At 44.7% G+C, this 20,363-nt stretch overlaps 1 protein-coding gene across 9 annotated transcripts in view; it reads right to left on the reverse strand.

Annotated features, from left to right (window-relative positions):
• Positions 1 to 20,363, reverse strand: part of LOC309584648 (creatine kinase S-type, mitochondrial) — a 166,162-nt gene that overhangs the window by 127,967 nt on the left and 17,832 nt on the right. For 8 of the 9 annotated variants that reach the window (XR_014227253.1, XR_014227254.1, XM_082300802.1 and 5 more), the window contains exon 2: positions 10,318 to 10,486. Coding sequence is in view for 7 of the 9 variants with exons in the window: in XM_082300802.1 (XP_082156928.1) it covers positions 10,318 to 10,486 (169 nt within the window). In the remaining 2 variants the exon portion in view is untranslated. Of the gene's footprint in view, positions 1 to 10,317; positions 10,504 to 20,363 lie in introns of all 9 variants that reach the window. The other variant, XM_082300804.1, reaches the window with a different exon arrangement.

Raw genomic sequence — 20,363 nt, forward strand, 5'->3', positions numbered from 1 at the left:
GAAATCATACAAATATGTACTAACCTTCCCAGTTCTGCCTCAGAAGGCTTCAAAATTATTATAATCTGGCTAAATTTTTTGGATTTTCTAATTAGTGAATTAAAAAGAATCTTGACAAAACACAAGCAAATGCTACATGAGAAATGATTGAATCCCCCTTCCTAAACCAAGAGGGATACAGAAAAGCCTTCTACCAGCTCTCAAACTAATGTACTGTTGAATCTCATGCCATATGTCTTAAGAGGGTATTTTAACTTTTCCTCATCCCTCCTATTTATAGCACATTCTGCAGTCTCAGTTGTAGGTGCAGAATGGGATGAAGGCAATTTATTCACTAAAATTAAAAACAAACAAACAAACAAAAAAGGCTACTTGAGATAAAAAAAATTTTTTTGAAAGAAAATTCATTTCATTTTTAATCCCACCAAAAATAAAGTCACAGTTTGTAGTTTGTGTCAACATTAAATGACAAGAGTGCTATAATCTGTCTCCTAGAAAACAGAGCATAGCCCTGATATAAAGATATGTTTGCATGGGAACATTTTGTATGAAAATGTTTTGTGTGTTAGTTTTGTATCATAAAAACTAATCCTTCATAATGTATAGAATTATACAGCAGAGTAACAATATTATTATAACAAAAATTGTATAAAGAAGCTACAACCAAAGAAGCCTAAGATTAGATAAAGGGAAAACCCATTCTTTGATCAACTCAGGCCTAAGAAAAAACAAAAAAAAACAAAAAAAACCAGCAAACCAACCGACCAAACAAACAAGACTGAAAGAAGAGAAATACCCATAGACAGTAAAATAACAAATCAAGTGATCCCATTAGCATGAGATGTTGAAATTCCAGGGAGATCAAAATGGGCTCCCCCAGTGATTATTGAAGTACTGGAAGGGGCACAACCAGTGTCAGTTAAACAATATCCACTAAGGCATGAGGCACGAGTAGGAATAGAACCAATAATTACTAAATTTATTAATCAGAGGTTGTTGAGAGAGTGTAGATCTTCCTACAACACCCCAATTCTACCAGTACAAAAGCCAAATGGAAGTTATTGGTTAGTTCAGGACCTGAGGGCAATAAATACAATAACAAAAACCCTACATCCCATAGTAGCCAATCCTTACACTTTACTCATAAAATGACAAAGTAACTGGGTGTGGTTTTCAGTTTTAGATTTAAAGGATGACTTCTTTTGTCTGACATTAGCTGAAAGCAGTCAGGAAATTTTTGCCTTTGAATGGGAAAACCCCAGAACGGGGAGAAAAAGCCAACTTACATGGAGTGTATTGCCACAAAGATTCAAAAATAGCCCCACAATAATTGGAGATCAATTAGCCAAGGAACTGGAAGCCTAGATGCCGCCACTTGGGGAAGGTACACTCCTGCAGTATGTTGATGACCTACTGATAGCAACAAGGACCCGTGAAGACTGCAAGAACTGGACTGTAAGTCCTTTAAATTTTCTGGGACTAAGTGGATATAGAGTCTCTCCTGAAAAGGCTCAGCTAGTCCTCCAGAAAGTTACATATCTGGGGTATGAACTGGCAGGAGGGGAGAGAGCCTTGGGAGACAACAGGAAAGAAGCAATTTGTCAAATGCCCCAGCCAACTCCAACCAAAGAACTGAGAACTTTTTTGGGAATGACAGGATGGTGTAGATTATGGATCTACAACTATGGACTCATTGTGAAACCTTTATACCAACTCCTAAAAGAGACTGGGGGAACTCACCTATGCTGGACACCAGAAACTAATAATGCATTTGTAACTCTGAAACGTGAGTTAATGCAAGCTCCAGCATTGGGCATACCAGATGTCACTAAACCTTTTCTGTTGGTCTCACATGAGAGACAAGGACTGGCGCTGGGACTTTTGGCACAGAAGCTGGGACCATACAGAAGGCCAGTGGCTTATTTCTCCAAGCAGCTGGACGTGGTCAGCCAAGGATGGCCCGCCTGCTTGCGTGCAGTGGCAGCTGTGATCCTGAACATAGAAGAAGCTCGCAAGTTCACACTGGGACAGCAGATAACCATTTTTGTCTCTCACACAGTGTCAGCAGTGCTCACACAGAAAAGAAATCACTGGTTAACCCCATCTCGCTTTCTCAAATACCAGGCTGTCCTAGCAGAATCGGAGGATGTGAGTATCCAAGTAACTAACGTTTTAAACCCAGCAGCTTACCTCCAGGGCAAGGCTACTGAGGAGCCCGTATAGCATGACTGCATTGAAACCATGGAGGCAGTTTACTCCAGCCGTCCAGACCTAAACGACTCTCCGCTAGAAAATGCGGAAAACTGGTTCACCGATGGGAGCAGTTATGTCAAGAATGGTAAGCAGCTTGCTGGGTATGCAGTTACAACCACAGACGCTGTCATTGAGGCAAAACCGTTACCTGTGGGGGCATCAGCTCAAAAGGCTGAAATAATAGCCCTAACTCGAGCCTTGGTGTTGGCCGAAGGAAAACCTATCAACATTTGGACTGATTCAAGGTATGCTTTCAGGGTGGTACACGCTCACAGGGCTATCTGGAAAGAAAGGAGTTTATTAACCTCACAGAAGAAAGAAATCAAGCATGCTACTGAAATCATACAGTTACTGGAAGCAGTGATAAAACCTTCACAAGTGGCTATAATGCATTGTAAAGGACACTCCCAGGGTAACACTATCCCTGAACTAATGCTATGGCAGAAAAAACAGCAAAGGCAGTTGCTGGTGGAGATCAAATTCAAGCCCTAGCTCTAATCCCTTCTAGCATCCTTGTTGCTGCCTGTTCTGAGCTTCCCCTCCCCCTCCCTAAGACACTTGTCTCTGTCATGTGCTCTGAGCTCCTTTGTTCTAAGCGCAGGCAAAACCAAATGTAACTCAAACTCTTTAGCAGTGTCTGATTGGCCGGTCACCCCGGGTCTGCTCCCAGTCCTCCCCTTTCCCCTTCTCTGAATAAAAGAGACTATCAAGGGAGGCCCTGCCTCTCTTGGCTCTGCTACCCTTTCTGCGAAGATCTCTTGTAGTCTGTTTCTTTTGAAAGCTTCTAACTGCGGGAAATTGAGCGAGCAGAGAGCTATATTTCTCCCTCTTTGCTTCTGCTGGTGGTATTTGTTTTGCAGCTGATACAGGTACCGATTTTAGAGCTATTAAAGTGCTAGATTGCCCGTGCTACCTCTCTGGGTTGCTCGAGGCTTTCTAAGGCATTGAACTACAAGCACTAGCCGGTAAAAAGCTGAAAAGATACCTCCTCACATCCTTATGGGTGAAAAACCCCCCACCATATGACACTGATGATTTAAATTGGATACAAGAAGGGAAGGAGCAAATAGGATCTGATGGGTGGGCTAGAATAAAAGATCTCATTGTAATACCCAGAAAACTGCTAAAATTATTCATCCAAAGCGAACATTCTAAGACATATTGGGGAGTTGATGCTTTATATAACCATTTGAAGGACAAAGTGAAGGCATCAAAATTAAAGGAAACAATTGAGGACATAACTTCCACTTGTGAAATCTGTCTTAAAAACAACCCTAATACCACTGTTAGGCTAAACACAAGAACTATCACTAAAGGAGTTTTACCAGGGGATGTGTGGCAAATTGACTTTTCTGAACTACCTAGGAAAGGGGGATACAAGTACCTTCTAGTCCTCACAGACACTTTCTCAGGTTGGCCAGAAGCTTTTCCTTGTAAAACAAATAAAGCTAGAGAAGTTGTTAAAGCTTTAATAGAAGAAATTATTCCACGATTTGCGGTACTCAGAGAAATTAATTCTGACAGAGGATCACACTTTGTAGCCCAGGTGGTGCAGGGAGTGAGTCATCTACTGGGCATACACTGGCAGTTGCATACACCATACAGGCCTCAGGCAAGTAGACAAGTAGAAAAGATGAATCACTTAATAAAGCAACAATTAGCCAAAATTTGTCAAGAAACTAATTTATATTGGTATCAAGCTCTGCCCATGGCTTTGCTAAGAATTAAGGTAAAACCACGGCTCAAAGAAAAATTAAGTCCCTTTGAAATTTTGTATAGAAAACCCTATGGAACAAACGTGATTCACAATGACAGTGTGGCTCTGGTAGGGCAAAGCTACCTAATAGATTATATAAAGCATTTAGATCAAAAATTACAATCAGTACAAACATTGCATCAGATCACATTAGATGACACTTCTTGAAAGTTTAAAGAGGTATAAAACAAACTTACATCATGGTTACCCAACTTATCCTAGCTTAAACAATTGTTTGTAATAGCTATTTGTGTTATTGCATTGTTACTTAGTGTTTGTACTAGTAGTTACTGTTGTATGATATTATGTACTTGGAATCGTGATGCTTATGCCCAACAGCACAAGCACAAACTTAGAAATAAGATAGAAAAAGGTACTTACTTTAAACATATGCGAGATTTGTAAAGAATTACAAATAACCAAAGAAAAGGGAGGGTTGAGGAAAGGGCAGTCAATAACTAACTCATGTAAGCACAAGTTAACTATCGGGAGACAACAAATGTTAGTTCAGACAGCAGATGTTAATTACAAAACCTAAGAAGCCGAATTCACCCTAATCTTGTCAAGATAGAGGGGACAAGGATCATCTCAGAGACTGCTGAATCATTCCTCAAAGGACTACGCATGCCCAGGGAGAAAGGTGAAAAGTGCACTGTGAGGATGACTACTGCTCTTCATCAGAAAGACCCCCGAGGAAGAAGAGGAGCCTTCCTCAGTGCGACCACCAGGACACACACTGCATGCGTGGCCCGTATGCTAATGATATTAATGACTTCCAATAAATAATTTGTATAACCACACCTGTCCCAAGGAATGTGATGAATATTCATAATTTAACCCTTAGTACTGTGTTGTAGGGAGCACCGGTGTGTGTGTTTGGAGGAGCAATCCCCACACACCTGGTGCACCAAATAAAGCAAATACCCACTTCTCTGACTCTGTCTCTGAAGTGTCTCCTGGCCTGGTTTTGGCACGATTCAGAGTAAGAGCTCCCTCTCTCCACCAGGTCTTCCACTGTACCACAGCCTCCTCCAGGCATCCACCCACTGTGGCATGAGCACCTCCCCCACGGGCTGTGGGTGGATCTCTGTATCCCCCGTGGACCTCCATGGGCTTCAGGGGGACAACCTGCTTCACCATGGTCTTCACCATGGCCTGCAGAGGCATCTCAGCTCTGGTGCCTGGTGCACCTCCTCCCCCTCCTTCTCCACTGGCCTTGTGTTTGTGTTTTAGGAGTTCTCCTTCTGTTTTCTTTTTTCTCTTAAAGAATATTCCCCATACATGTTGCCAGGGGGACCAATTACTGGGTGCTTAAGGAAAACAAAGGACCTGGCTACAGAGGGAGGGGTCCATCTGGCTACTCTCTTTCACCTGGGCTTGTGGGCTATTAGTTCCCAACGTTTGGACAGAGAGAGAGGCTGGAAGGAAATCATCAGCACTGAAGACTTCTGCTTTTTTTGGCTGCCTTCCTTCTACGGGAGAAACCCTGGGATTCCCAAGCCCACCTTTCCCTGCTCTGCTGGGAGCCGGGCTGTGGCCGCCCTGCCCCCGCCATTGCTTCGAGCCTTCGCTACTCTGTAGCCCCGCACATCCTGCCTACTGAGACCTCTGGGGGGTTCCCACCGCAGCTCCAGAGTTCGATACATCTCTTCTGCCACCTGGGATTTGTGCTCGTCTGTGCTGTTCCAGCCTGCTGTTCCTGAGGGTCCGGCCGGACACCGGGATCAGCTGCCCAGCGGTTTGTGAAGCCTTTGTTCCATCTCTTCCCAGGATCCCAAGCCACCAGTGGCGCGTGCTCCCCAAGCTCTCTCTGGAGCGCCCCCTGCAGCCACGGGGGAACCATCGCACCTGCCCTGCTCACCGGGAGCCGCCAGCGCCCCTGCCGGCTGCGACCATAACTGCACCAGAGGGGAAAGGGCCTGACAGCTGAGAAGGCTGGCACTGCGTTTGTGGTTCTGTTTGCTATTACTGCCATAGATATTGTTGTTTGTTTTCCTTGTTATACACATATAGATGTATAATATTAAAGATCTGCTATTCCTATTCCTCATATCTTTGCCTGAAAACCCCTTAATTTCAAAGTTATAATAATTCAGAGGGAAGGGGGTTGCAATTTTGTTTTTCATTTCAAGGGAGACTCCTGCCTTCCTTGGCAGACACCTGTCTTTCAAACCAACACACCTTGGTGTCTCCATGTTGTTTCCCTTACATGTTCTCACCTCCTCCTCTTCTCTAGCTGGAATTAGCAGTGCACCACTTTGTTTTGATTTTCTTCTTAAATATGTTATCACAGAGGCGTTACCAACATCTCTAACTGGCCCAGGCTTGGCCAGCAGCATGTCCATCTTCAGAACCATCAGGGATTGGCTCTGCTGGACATGGTGGAAGCTTCTAGCAGCTTCTCACAGAAGCCACCTCTGTGGCCCCCTGCTATCAAAAACCAGGCTGTGCAAAACCAACACATTCATGAAGGAATGTATCCCATGGGAGGAAACCCACTCTGGATCCGGGGAACAGTGTGGAAGGAGTTGCAGAGACAAAGTGGTATGAGCTGATCAGAACCCCCATTCCCCATCCCTTCCTATGCCGTTTGGGGAGGAGGAGGTAGCAGAATTAGGAGTGAAGTCAAGCCTGGGAAGAAAGGGGGTGTGGGGGACAGGTGATTTTAGTTTTGTTTTTATTTCTCAATATCCTACTCTGTTACAATTGATTGGCAATTTTTAAAGTTATTCTTCTCCGAGTCAAGTCTGTTTTGCCTATGATGGAAATTGGTGACTGATCTCTTTGTCCTTATTTCTACCCATGAGGTTTTTAATCTTATTTTCTCCTTTCTTGCTGATGAGGGAGAGTAAGAGAGTGGCTGTGTGGGCGTATGACAGTCAGACAAGGATAACCCATCACAATATATTGCACTGAAATTTCAGAAGGGAGGAATATTGAAGTCACTCAAAGTATTCCACACTGCACTGCTGGGCAACCCCACTAACAGACAATAGCAGCGTTTTGTTACTTGGAGCAACCAGAAAAATGAATCCTTGAAAGTGTATTAAAGCCTATTAAATCTCTTCTAAGACACTTAATGTGAATTAAAAGCACTCTAACATTATTTTGTTCAAGTAGGAAATTAATTATGTTTAACTGGATAAGAGCTCTCATTCTGAACTGAGATATTCTTGCAGCTTTGTGGACATCAGTGTAACTGTCTGATCTATATCAGCTGGAAATCTATTTTACAATATTTGAGGTTGTTTTAATGGTTTTATTTACCAAAAGCTGTACAGTATAATAAAGCAGAGAAAATGAAGATATGCTTTAGGAAAGCATTTTTGTGAGTCAGATCACATTTGCCTTGTTTTGATAGCACTTTGCTTTATGCACAACCCCATTGCTTTTATGTCGGGGTCCCTCCCCCCCTGCCATGTAGCCCTGGGAGAGGGGCCCGGGGAGGGAGGCACGGGGTTTCCCTGGCCCTGGTCAGCCTCATTCCCCATTGGTTGGTTTGTGTTCCCCTGCGTGGGAAAAGGACCCTTGGTCCCGTGACTGGAACAGTTACTGGGCAGAGCTCCGGCCATGTGGCTGGAGAAATAAACATCTCTCTGAAACATCTATCAAGAATCCGTCCATATATATTTCCTTTCCATGGGACTCCTGGTTTGATATATGCGTGTTACAGTATCCCCACTGCAACATAATGGTGGAGGATTGTGAGCAGAATGATCCCCAATCCCTAAGCGACTGATTTGTGTGAGTAAACCCTAGAAACTTTGGATTCCTCTTCTTGTTTTTGTTTTGCTATTCCATATCTAAACTATGGAGGAACCGTGGGAAGACTCTTGGCTCTCAGAACCGCATATGGACATTTATCTTAAAATGATTCTTGAACAACAATTTGTAAATTTTAGCTTGATTCAAGCTCAAAAAGAACTGAAACACTTCCTTTCATGGTTGTTTAAGAACTTTTTCTATGTTTCTTGGGATTTAATTCTTACCAAGAACTTTTGGAAGGCCGTTTGGACACAGTTAATATTTGAGTCAAAATATATGCCGATGGAAGAATATTTTCGTGAATATTATTTAATTGCCGAGACTGTTGAGCAATGTCAGCTGTGTCCTGGTGAAGGGAAGCCTGGCTAAGGGACCGTGCGGCCCAGGCCACGTGCGCCGAGCACTCTGCGAGCAGCAGCGAGGCAATTCCCGCGTGCGGGCAGAGCCACGCGAGCCGCAGTGTCAGCAGCGGAGCCAGGCGCGGAGGGAGGGGTGGGACCCAGCGGTGCCCGCCCGGCCCCGCACAGTGCGTGGTGGAGCGAGCCCCGTGAATGCCCGACCGAGAGGGGCGGCTTGCGGGCGGCAGCTGGCAGTGGTGGCGATGGAGCGGAGCCGCGCCCAGCCGAGAGGCGCGCTGGAGCGGAGCGCAGGGGGGTCATCGCTCGGGGGCCCGGCCGAGATGCAGCACCTGGCAACGGCAGCGAAGCTGCGACCAGAGGGGGCGACGCACGGAGAACTGAGCCGCGCGGCCCGGCCCGGCCCGCGCAGCCCCGAATGCGACCCTGGGAAAAGCGCGCAGGCACCAGCAGCCCCGACAATTCCAACACGGGAGCGACCGAAAGAGAGAGCAAAGATGCAGCGAGACAGAAAACAGCAGCCACTCGGAAAAAGGAAAAGATCATAGTAGCTAAGATCTTAGGGATAGTAAAATGGTATAATGTTAAGCAAAATTATGGTTTTATAACAAGGTGTGACAACCAGCAAGACATATTCCTGCATAGAACTGCTATTAAAAAGAATAACCCTGAAAAATGCATCCCAAGCTCGGGAGATGGAGAGGTGGTGGAATTCAAAATTATACAAGGTAGAAAAGGGTTACAAGCATCGCAGGTCACTGGGCCTGATGGTGTTCCTGTAAAAGGCAGTATATATGCAAAAAATCGTAGTCATGTTAGACAATATCTCCATTGTAAGCCACCCCTACAGTCTCCCTTTCCTAATCCCACCTTTCCCTTTTACCCTATGTCCTATTACCCCCAGTTTATTCCCAATCCGTTTTTTCATCCATGGTTTCCCTCACAAAACCATACCTTTGCCAATTGTTTCCCCAAAAATCCCTTTCCAATGCTGAGTGGGGGAGGAAAAGGGGGAGGGAAGAAATTAAACCCTCTCCTGCCTCAGTTTCCCCACAAAGCATGCTCAGAGAGTCCTGTCTCCCTCCTGTCAGCCCTAAGATGTTCCACAGAATCTGTTTGGACATTTAAAGACTCAGGAGGGTGGCTTGTTTTGTATTGAAACTGTTCTTGTTATGTTTATCCAGTTGTTTTCATTCTCCTTTTATTAAAATAAAACGGGTGAAATGTTGGGGTCCCTTCCCCTGCCATGTAGTCCTGGGAGAGGGGCCCTGGTGGGGAGGAACGGGGTTTCCCTGCCCCTGGTCAGCCTCATTCCCCATTGGTTGGTTTGTGTTCCCCTGCGTGGGAAAAGGACCCTTGGTCCCGTGACTGGAACAGTTCCTGGGCAGAGCTCCGGCCATGCGGCTGGAGAAATAAATATCTCTCTGAAACATCTATCAGGAATCTATCTGTCCATATATATTTCCTTTCCATGGGACTCCTGGTTTGATATATGCATGTTACAGTATCCCCACTGCAACACTTTTATAATGGTTTATTTGAACTATTTGACACAGGAAAATAAGTATGTCAAAGCCTGGTCCTTTTTTGGGGGTTGGTTTTTGTTTTTTTTTTTTTCACAAATATGGCCAGCAAAGTCAACTTACATATTTGTAGTTAGTTTCTAATTATCAACCCACTAGGTTTTAAACAGAATTAGGAATATTTCAAGTTCAGTAGTTATAGAAGACATTTCTTTACTACTTGCATAATTAAAATGCTTTTATGCTTCCTAATATTAGAATCTGTGCAATCAGCCAGTCCAATAGACATTGTAAACATTCAAGAGCTGACAAGATAAAATAAGGACTGATTTGGTGCTTTGCCAAAATAATTGAACCATTTTTCAGGCTTGTAATTGTTTCACAATGATTTTGTAAGTATGTTGATATGATCTAGCATCCTTATTTTCTATCCTTGAAGGCCATTGTCAGTGCTATCTAAAACTGGAGTTATTAATAAACCCCACTGGGTTTTAGGTTGACAGATAACAATCTGTATGCAGACACAGAGATGGTGTGTTTGAGTGAGGGAATAGGTGCTCTGCAGCTTTAATGGAGATCTTTCTCCCCCAAAGAGTTAAATGCTATGCCTAGCCCAGTTAGCTGGGCCCTATGCTCAGCTGACTACTTAACCCAAAGAGCTTACCTTGGAGGGAAGAGTTTTCGTTTTTCTTGAACAGTAGCCTTAACATTTTGCTTATTGAAGAGGTACCCAGCAGTTAGGATTCCGGTCCCTGCTGCTGCAAAGGATGCAGCAGCTGCACGGCCAGTCAGGAAACGACAGAATGTGCTAGCCATTTGTCTTGACACAATTTCTAAAAGAGAAGACAACCTGAAATCAACACAGAAGACCTCAGGCAATGCAAATGAAAAATAAACCCTCACTTTTAACTGTAGTCCAATAAATGAAGCAATTAATTTTTATTATTGGTTTGCATTGAAACAGTGCATTAAGAAAAATGGTTAGAATTTGCTGTATTTATATATATATATATATACCTCTGTTAGACTTGGAAATCAATTGATTTTTAGTGCTATATTGAGCATACAATTCTAAACCCAAAACCCAGAGTATTTTAATTGTCTTAATGATTTAGGGCCATAATTGAATGCTTTAGCTTGCTTCATAGCAAAAATGCATTACACAGAGATGTCTTTCTGCTGACCAAAAAGGTGCAATATTGGAGTAAGAAATGGCAGACAAAAGCATTTAAAGTGGAAGGAATATTTTGGTGAAAGGGGTAAGATGAAAGGAGGTTGAAATCATATGGAGGTTATGAATATTTCATGGTATAATCAATTATATAATGATGATTGTAGATTGCATGGATTTGTGGCATGGAGTGAGATAAGGCATCCTGCAAAGTCAGAAGTATGAGTTCTATATTTTTATTGAAAATGTTTCCAGGTGACTGCTGTAAGTGGCTGTCCAGTCAGAAAAGTCAGATGTGGCAGGATATGGCATTAGGTAGGTGCTAAGTTTCAGTGCTATCACCTACAGAAACTCATGTGCCTTTTCATACTAGCCTGACCTGTTAAACACTGTGCTTTTTTTTCCATTTGAACAAAGTTGAAGTAGGCCAGAACTCATCAGCCTGAAAAAGAGAGAGTTTGGAGGAGGAATATGGTAAGGACCTAAGAATCCTGAGTGGCATGGGAAACATGGATAGAGATCAACTCTTCTTTGCCTTTTCCAATATAAGAATACAGTCCATTAAAGGCAATTAGTGGGAGCAACATTCAAAACAAAGGTAGGTGAATCTTTATGCAATCTCACAGAATCACAGAATATGGTGAGTTGGAAGGGACCTACAAGGATCATCGAGTCCAACTCCTGGCTGTGCACAGGATCATCCCCAGGAGTCACACACCATGTGCCTGACAGTATTGTCCAAATGCTTCTTGAATTCTGTCAGGCTTGGTGCTGTGACCACTGCCCTGTGGTGCCTGTTCCAGTGCCCAACCATCCTCTGGGTGAAGAACCTTTTTCTAATACCGAACCTAAACCTCCCCTGACACAACTTCAGGCTCTTCCCTTGGGTTCTGTCACTGGTCACCACAGAGAAGAGATCAGTGTCTGCCCCTCCTCTTCGCCTCACAAGGAAGTTGTAGAGTGCGATCAGGTCTCCCCTCAGTCTCTTCTTCTCCAGGCTTAACAGACCAAAAGACCTCAGCTGCTCCTCCTAAGGCTTCCCCTCAAGACTCTTCATCATCTTTGTTGCTCTCCTTTGGACACCCCCCTTCTCAAAGGCTGATGTATATGCAAGACATTCACATGAGTTCAACAGGAGACTGAACAAATACATGGAAGAAATGCATTGTGAGCTTTAAACAGACACATGAAAACAGGCTAACAGAATTCCCTGATCTGAAAATATCTGAAAGCTATGAGAGTATCAAGGAATATCACATTTGTTCTGCTCTCTTCTCTGAGCATCAATTTATGGCCATTGTTGGACAGAGTACTAGGTTATGAAGACCCCTGGTCTGGATCAGTACTATTGTTCTTGACATTTAGATTACTATGGAAGTATACAATCATCTTTCAGAACAACAAACATGACTAAAGAAAGCAAAGTAAGATGACTTCTTCAAGCCACAAGGTGTCACTTAGAGGCACATTATAAGTAGCATTTTCTGGATCAGTGTGGAAAGATGGCTGGGGGTAAAATTAGAGGAAACTGAGAAGTTATATTCATATCCTAAGAGAAGTTATAATGGTACAGAAATTACAGGGTAAAATACAGTTGCTGCTCCCTAAATGGAATGTGGTTGGCATGCTCGAGACCTATTCTGCAATGATTCCCCATACACACACACAATCTGCAACCATAGCACCTGCTAAGGGGGATGGAACAGAGGGTGTAGTGGAGTGGAAACACCGCAGCCAGGCTGTATTGAAATCCTTGCAGGGAGGGGAGCTCAATTGTACTTTGCAGCTGATAAACCACATAGCACCTGTCAACCAGGGGAGATAGGAGATGTCTTACTGCTGAGCCAACAACTGTGGTGAAATTGTTCTCCCCAGATGAACTTGGGTCATTATAGTCTAATTGTAATGTTAGAGCACACCTCCATCACAAAGTTACCCACCTCCAAGGTACAACCACCCCTCACTGGGAATGTGCTCTATATTTTTTTGACTGTATCTTTAAAAGTGAAGCAAGAGAATTTTACACCACTCAGTAACAAAGGTATGCATGACTAGAGTCACTCAAGCTCCACCTAAAAACAAAGAAATAGTATAAAAGTAAGTCATGAATGGGGAGGGAAGTTAGGGAAAACTCCATCCTAACTGCTAGGATCAGTCGATGGGCTGAACCTGTCTTCTCTCCCATAGGGATGTCTGTTGGGTAGGAACCATATTCTATGTGCACTGAATACTTTTACAGGGGATTAGAGCTTGTCTGTGTGTTGCTTTGAATATGTTTTTGCAGTCGGAAACTATCACTGACAATCCTCGAACCTTAACCTGTCACAATTTTCTATTAATAAAGAGTGTTATTCCATAAGCTGTTAGTGTGAGTCCTTCATGGGTGCTGGAAATCGCTGGCAGCGGGGAACATACTCAAATACAATGGAAGGCCCACTGAAGGGTCATAAAGCGGGAAGACCCACTGAGAGGTCTCCCTTATGCTGTTGGCATATCTCCCTGAATAAATCAGTTGAATTGCCCTCCAATCCAGCAGGACTGTTCAGTGAAGGGTCCCCATAAGGGGATGCTGACAGACTGGTCGGGCACAAGGGTCTCAGCTTTCCTGGGGCACTGACAGACAAATTAAATATTAAGGGTTGAGGAAATCTCCCTTTTTCACATGACAATCAATCTTGAGGCACCAAACTAGGATTATGTTTGTCTCTCAAGAAATGGAAATATTTCATTCTTCAAGACAAAGAGAGAATCTCCTTTGTATTTATACCGCATGTACTGCACAAAACTTTAAAATAAGAATAAACATAAAGGATTTCAAATTTAGAGGCATTGCTGCAATTCAATAATGTTCTTAGTTTGAGGAGTAGGGGGGTAGAGGGAGGGCTCTTTTAAAGATGAAAATGTGTAGAGCCTGCCTCATGACATGTTCCTATAAAATTCCTGTAGTATGTTTTCAGTGAGCTAGGGAAGAGAGAGCTGTTTAGAGAGAGGAAGTTATTGTGGGCAACATTGCTTTGGGAAGATAATCCAGGAACATACTTACCAGGAATTTGTGTTAATTATTCCCAGCAGTATGTTCACATTGCAGCTATGGTTTTGGGATTATGTCTAGAGTACAGGAGATCTTGGAGTTTAACAGAGAAAATGGCCCATTCTATAAAAGGCTGAAGAAAAGAATGCATATTTTTTCTTCCTCAAAAGAGAATGCATTTTTTTCTTCCTATGAATTTGACTTGCAAAGCAATATCTACTTTGAACTTCAGTCATGATATGTCAGATGAGAAATACAGGAGATGTGTTTCAGATTTCATAGAATTGTATAATACTAGGTACCTCAAGGATCTTCTGGTCCGACCTTTCTTGGCAAAAGCAAGGTCTAGACCAGATGGCTCAGCACCCTGTCCAGCCAAATTGTAAAAGTGCCCAATGTTGGAGAATCCACCACTTCCCTGGGGAGATTATTCCAATAGTTGATCGTTCTCACTGTGAAAAATTTTCTTCTTGTGTCCAATCAGAATCTCTCCAGGAGTAACTTGTATCCATTACCCCTTGTCTTTTACATGTAACTCCTTGTAAAAAGAGTCTCCATCTTCTTTGTAGTCATTCTTTAAATACTGGAACATGGTGATAAGGTGTCCCCTAAGCCTTCTCTTCTCAGGGCTGAACCAACCCAGTTGTCTCAACCTTTCCTCATATGGCAGGCTTCCCACTCCTTTGATCATCTTTGTGTCCCTTTTGTGGACCCTCTCTGTCTTGTCCACATCTTTTGAGTAGTGGGGACTGGACACAGTATTCCCGGTGTGGCACTGAGTAGAGTGGGATAATGACTTCATCACCTCTGCTGGTTGATGCAAACCAGCATTCTGTTGGCTTTCTTTGCCACAGCAGCACACTGATCACTCATATTGAGCTTTTTGTCCACCAGAATCCCCAGGACCCTTCCCACAGAGCTGCTCTCCAGCCAGGTAGATCCCAGCCTGTGCTGTACTCCTGGATTATGTTTTCCCAGGTGCAAGACCTTACACTTGTCCTTGTTGAACTTCATAAGGTTCTTGTCAGTCCACTCTTTCAGCCTATCCAGGTCTTCCTGCAGGGTGGATCTCCCTTATGAGGTGTCTACTTCCCCACAGTTTGGTATCATTGGCAAACACTTGATCCCATCATTATCCAGATCACTTATGAAGATATTAAACAGCATTGGGCCCAATATCGATTCCTGAGGGACCCCACTTGTGACAGGTTGCCAGTTTGAAAAGGAACTATTTACCACAACCCTCTGGGTGTGGCCTGTCAGCCAGTTCCCCACCCACCACACAGACAACTTGTCTAGACCATAATGCATCAATTTCTCTAAAAAGAGTCTGCATGAAACTGTATCAAAAGCCTTGGAGAAATCCAGGTAGATGGCATCCACTGCTCATCCCATATCAACCGAGCAGGCTACTTTGTCATAGAAGATGATCACATTTGTCAAACACGATTTGCCCTTGGTGAATCCGTGCTAGTTTTCCCAATCCCGTGCTTCATCTGAGTTGTGATAGCCCTCAGAAGGATTCGTTCCATAACTTCCTCAGGGACTGAAATAAGACTGATGGGCCTATAATTTCCTGGATCCTCCTTTAAGCCCTTCTTGTAGATAGGGGTGACATTAGCCCTCTTACAGTTTTCTGGCACATCCCCTGATCTCCACAAGTTCTCAAACATCATAAAGAGTGGCCTCACAATGACATCAGACATCTTTAACACCCTCGGGTGGATATTTGCAGAGCTCATCAATTTGCAGGGGCCAAGCTCCTGTAATAGTTCACACGCCAACTCTTCCTTCACTGATTCTGGGTCTGTGTTTGCATCAGCCTAGACTTTTGTTCCCAGGTCCTGGGGCTGCACAGTGCTGGTAAAGACAGAGATGAAGAAAATGTTGAAAACTGTTGAGAGTCTTTCTGAAGAATGGCTAAAAAGCAAAGGTCATGATAACACAGGAAGCTTAGTAAAGATGCAGACACTGAGTCCTTGAGCAAGAAGTTGCATAGATAACAGAATGTGCATTCAGATAAGAAAGAAGACAGAAACCATATGGAAGAGAAAGATAAGACCACCGTGTTTGCAGATCCCACGGAATAGCTCCCACCAATAAGGAGCTCAACTTTTGCAATATGTATGAGCTAATTAAAGGTACTATAAGTAAGTGTAGTTTTGAAAAATAAATCGAGACTTGCTGAACATCATGCCTTGAGTGCTTGTCTCCCGCGACTCCACCCGACATCTGGCGCCCGAACAGGAGAAGTTGCCCTAGCCTTATGCGACGGGGGAGTTGCGTTGGGGTCGGGTCCCGCAGCTAGACGGACAGCGAAAGAGGTCTCGTATACTGCAGCGATTTCCTCCGCGCCCGAGCGACCGCACAGGCGGGCTCGCCGATACGTGCTGCCGAAGCTTGGAGGGGCTAGCAACGGTACCGTCGTAAGTATGGAAAGGCAAGCAGCACAGGAACTTTTCAAGGCTTTTTTGCTTAAGCGTAATTTTAAAGGGATTGATCTTGATAAAGACCTCCCCGCTCTTTTAACGCATGCGCGCTCTTACGGTTTTTTCGCTGACCCCCACTCCATTCATGAATTAAGTCAGTGGCGCGCGTATAGTGACAAACTCTGGGATCTTGTCTTAGATGACGATAAGCCAGCTAAAAAGATAGCTAAACTATGGAGAGTTGTTTATAATGAACTTTTAATGGTACAGGCAGAAAAGAAAGCTGCAGAAAAGATTAAAGTTGCACAGGACCGTAATCGTCTTTACGGGGAACATGGTCCCTCTCCCTTCTCTGGTCCGCCTCATCCCCCCACCTTTGCTACGGTTCACGTACCCCCTGAGGCTCTTGCCTCTGAGTTGCCTTCCGCGCCTCCCCCCCCCCCCCCCCACCTCCTGCTCCTCCCACGCCTTCCTTGCCGCAGCCTGCTCCTCCGCCCTTGGCTCACCCGTCTCCGCCGGACTGTTCTCGCTCGCGAAACCCCTTTGTTAGCCCTGAGCCTGTCCCTGGGGCAGAGTCTGACCTCGCGGAGGCCATGGCTAGGGGCCATCGAGAACTTTGGGCTGCGGTTGCTCGTGAGGGCTTACAAAAGGGTGATTCTGACATGCTGGCGGCTGCTCAGGACAGCATAGCGTTCCCTGTCTTATTTGTCCCTAATCCGCAAGGGGGCGGCAATATCGCGCAGGTGACTAATCTGGATTGGAAGCTGTTAGCTCAGCTACGAGCAACGGTGGGGAATTACGGTGTCACCAGTGAACCAGTTAAACAGATGCTTGATTATATTTTTAACGCTTTTACCCTTCTTCCTGCTGACATTAAAGGCATTACTAAGCTCATGTATACCCCGCATCAGCGACTGCTTTTTGAGGCTCGCTGGAGGGAGGAGGCAGCTGTTAGTGCAGATCTCGCTAGACCCCAGGGAGATCCGTTAGCAGATATCACTGTAGATGAACTTCTAGGACAGGGTCAACATATGAGGGTTGAGGCTCAGGCTGCACTAGGCCCTGCTAAATTGCGGGAAGCTATGGCAGTTGCTAAGAAAGCTATGGATAAAGTCCGAGCCCCGGGTGGGATCCCTATGTATATGAACATTAAGCAAGGCAGAGAGGAATCTTTAGGCTCTTTTGTTGACAAAGTTATGGAAGCCATCTCAAAAGCTGGGGTTCAAGAGCATATGCATGACCCGTTACTTAAGCAATGCCTTTTACAAAATGGCAATCAAGCCACCCGTGCCCTCATTACTTCCACCCCAGGGGATTGGACTGTCCAGCAGCTCCTAGAAAAGGCTGCTACCATGCCCACTGGCTCTCAGCTGTTCTTAGCACAGGCTTTAGAAAAGTTAGGTGAAGGGCTTAAAGAACAGGCTATTAGCTCTCAAAATCAGGTTATGGCAGCCCTTGCTCCTCTCCAAGCAGCAGCAGCACGTCCCCGCCCAGCTCCAGGTGGCCGCATGAAGTGTTATCGCTGTGGGACACCCAGTCATATTCGTCGCGAATGTACAGCCGCAAGAATTTAGTGACCCAGCGCGAACAGCGGCCGCGCGACGACACAAGTAACTGCTCCAGCACCTCTACCTGTCCCCGCCCAGCGACAAGCGGAAGTCTCGGCCTGGACCTGGCAGCCTCAGTAGATACCGAGTTGCTAACATCAGAAATCCATCGCATTCCCACTGGTGTCATCGGACCTGTGTACATTAATGGCCAAGCTATGGGAGGACTTATTGTAGGTCGTTCATCTGCAATTACAATGGGACTCCTAGTAGAGACTGGTCTTGTTGATGCTGACTCCGCTAAAGAAATTTTTATTTTAGCACATACCGATTATCCTCCCGTTAAGATCCCGGCAGGACAAAAGTTAGCACAACTAGTACCATTACCACATCTGGCTTCAAGCATTCCGCCTGTTTGTGATGCACCTAGGTGTCAGCCAAGTCCTGGCTCTACTGGATCTCTGACCTTACTCACTATTGATCTCACCTCCCGCCCACGGAAGCGTTGTCTCCTGCTGCATCAGGCAGAGTCCATCACCTTGGAACCTATCCTCAACCCCCGACGCCCATGCCTTGGGTGCGCTACAAAGACCCCAAGACGGGACTTTGGCAGGATCCTGTAAAAACCTTGTACTGGGGAAGAGGTTACTTATGTGTGTCCACTCCGACAGGTCCCCTATGGGTTCCGGCCAAATGGACTAAGCCTGTTGTCACTGATGAGCAACCCACAACAGAAGAAGAAAAGAAGGGTACAGAGGAAGATCTCACAGATCCTGCAGGAAGTTGAGCAGCGGTTTTGCATTACCTTCCTTGTGGACTCTGAACAGGAGATAGAGGGTTATCTCCTCCCACATTTGCAGAGACATTTTTTACGCTTTTGCCAGTCTAGTTGCTTTGCATGTAATTGTAATAATCATAAGGCGTGGGTAAGATTGCTTTGCGGAGGCTGTAATTTACAGTGGTGGGTCCACCAGCAACATCTATCAGAAGGGTTTTGGTGTCAGTCTTGCAGTTTTCACTGGCACCGTGAGACGGCTCAAGGAGCATTAGTACAACTCACAGGCAAAAATATCATTGACAGTTTGCAATTAGTTGAAAATCTTGAAGATCTGCGGCTAAGAGAATTAGCGTGGTCAGTACAGCATTTAGCAAAAAAGATCTTAGCCGATAGCTACTCTGTAGTTTTGCAATCCTCGTGCCAACCAAATATCGGGGTCCCCATTCAGTGGCAAGTTGACCCAAGAAAGTGGGATCATGTTTGCCGGCGGTTTAAGCATCGTGCTGCTAATCGCAGGCTCAGTAATGGGTCACCCCCTTTCCTATCCTCCTAAAGTGTTTGACCCTAGAGATAATATCTGGGTCTCCTTGGCACGTGAATTGAACACCACAACATTCTGTGCCTCCTTAGCCACACCCAGTACCCCATTTTTGACATGCTTAGTTGGAGTACCACTAACAGATAATACATGGCGTAACTTCGTAATCGAGACCCAGAACCAGTTCAAAATTATTAGACCATTAAAATCCACAATGAATATTACCGCTGGCCTACAAGAGTATGATAGCTGGGATGATAAACTCCCGGTGGGCCCTGAGCCACAAGAGATAGAACTAGTTGATTCTCTTAACGCTACAGCCTGTATTTATATTAATAGTTCACGTAATTTATGCCAAGAGGGCAGCCTTAATGGCTGTCGACTGAATGAATCCAACCCCACCTTGATTTATCCTATTGGCAATGCTTCACAGTGGGATTTAGAATGGTGCAACATTACCGTGAGAAATCGATCTCTTGCAGCCCCTGGAACGTTTTTCCCTCGAAAGTTACCCAGAGGGTTTTTCCTAATTTGTGGGAATCGTGCCTGGTCAGGTATTCCATCCAGGCCTGTAGGTGGGCCCTGTACCTTTGGCCAACTGAGTCTTGCACTTCCACAGCACCATCCTAATGCTACACACCGAACACGATGGCGGAGGTCTTTAACAGAAACTATAACACCTGAATGTCAGGATGACCTCACGCTATGGAGCAAATCAGAAGTGCTTTTTACCTCCCTTTTTGTTCCTGGTGCAGCTGCGGCACGAGCCCATCGTCACTTAGAAAAACTGGCATGTTGGGTAGTTAAACAGGCAAACGGTACCAGCCGAGTGTTGTCTGAACTTGCAGAAGATCTGAGTTCAGTCCAACACACCCTGCTTCAAAATAGAGCAGCTATAGATTTTTTACTCTTAGCCCACGGCCATGGCTGTGAAGACTTTGAAGGAATGTGCTGTATGGATCTTGAGGATCATTCTAAGTCCATCCACGCCGAAATTAAGAATTTGATTGAACACTCCCAAAAAATAAAAAAAGACTCCGGATTTTTCGGATTAGAAGGACTTACAGAGTGGATGGGCTTAGAAGGATGGATGAAAAGTGTGATTAAATCTTTAATGCTGTTGCTAATAATTGTTTTGCTTGGTTTACTTATGCTTAGCTGTATAATGTCATGTGTAAAAAATTTAATTTCGAAGTCAGTCAATATGACTATGATC

Source organism: Coloeus monedula (genome assembly GCF_965178545.1).
Source record: "Coloeus monedula genome assembly, chromosome: W".
NCBI lineage: Eukaryota > Metazoa > Chordata > Aves > Passeriformes > Corvidae > Coloeus > Coloeus monedula.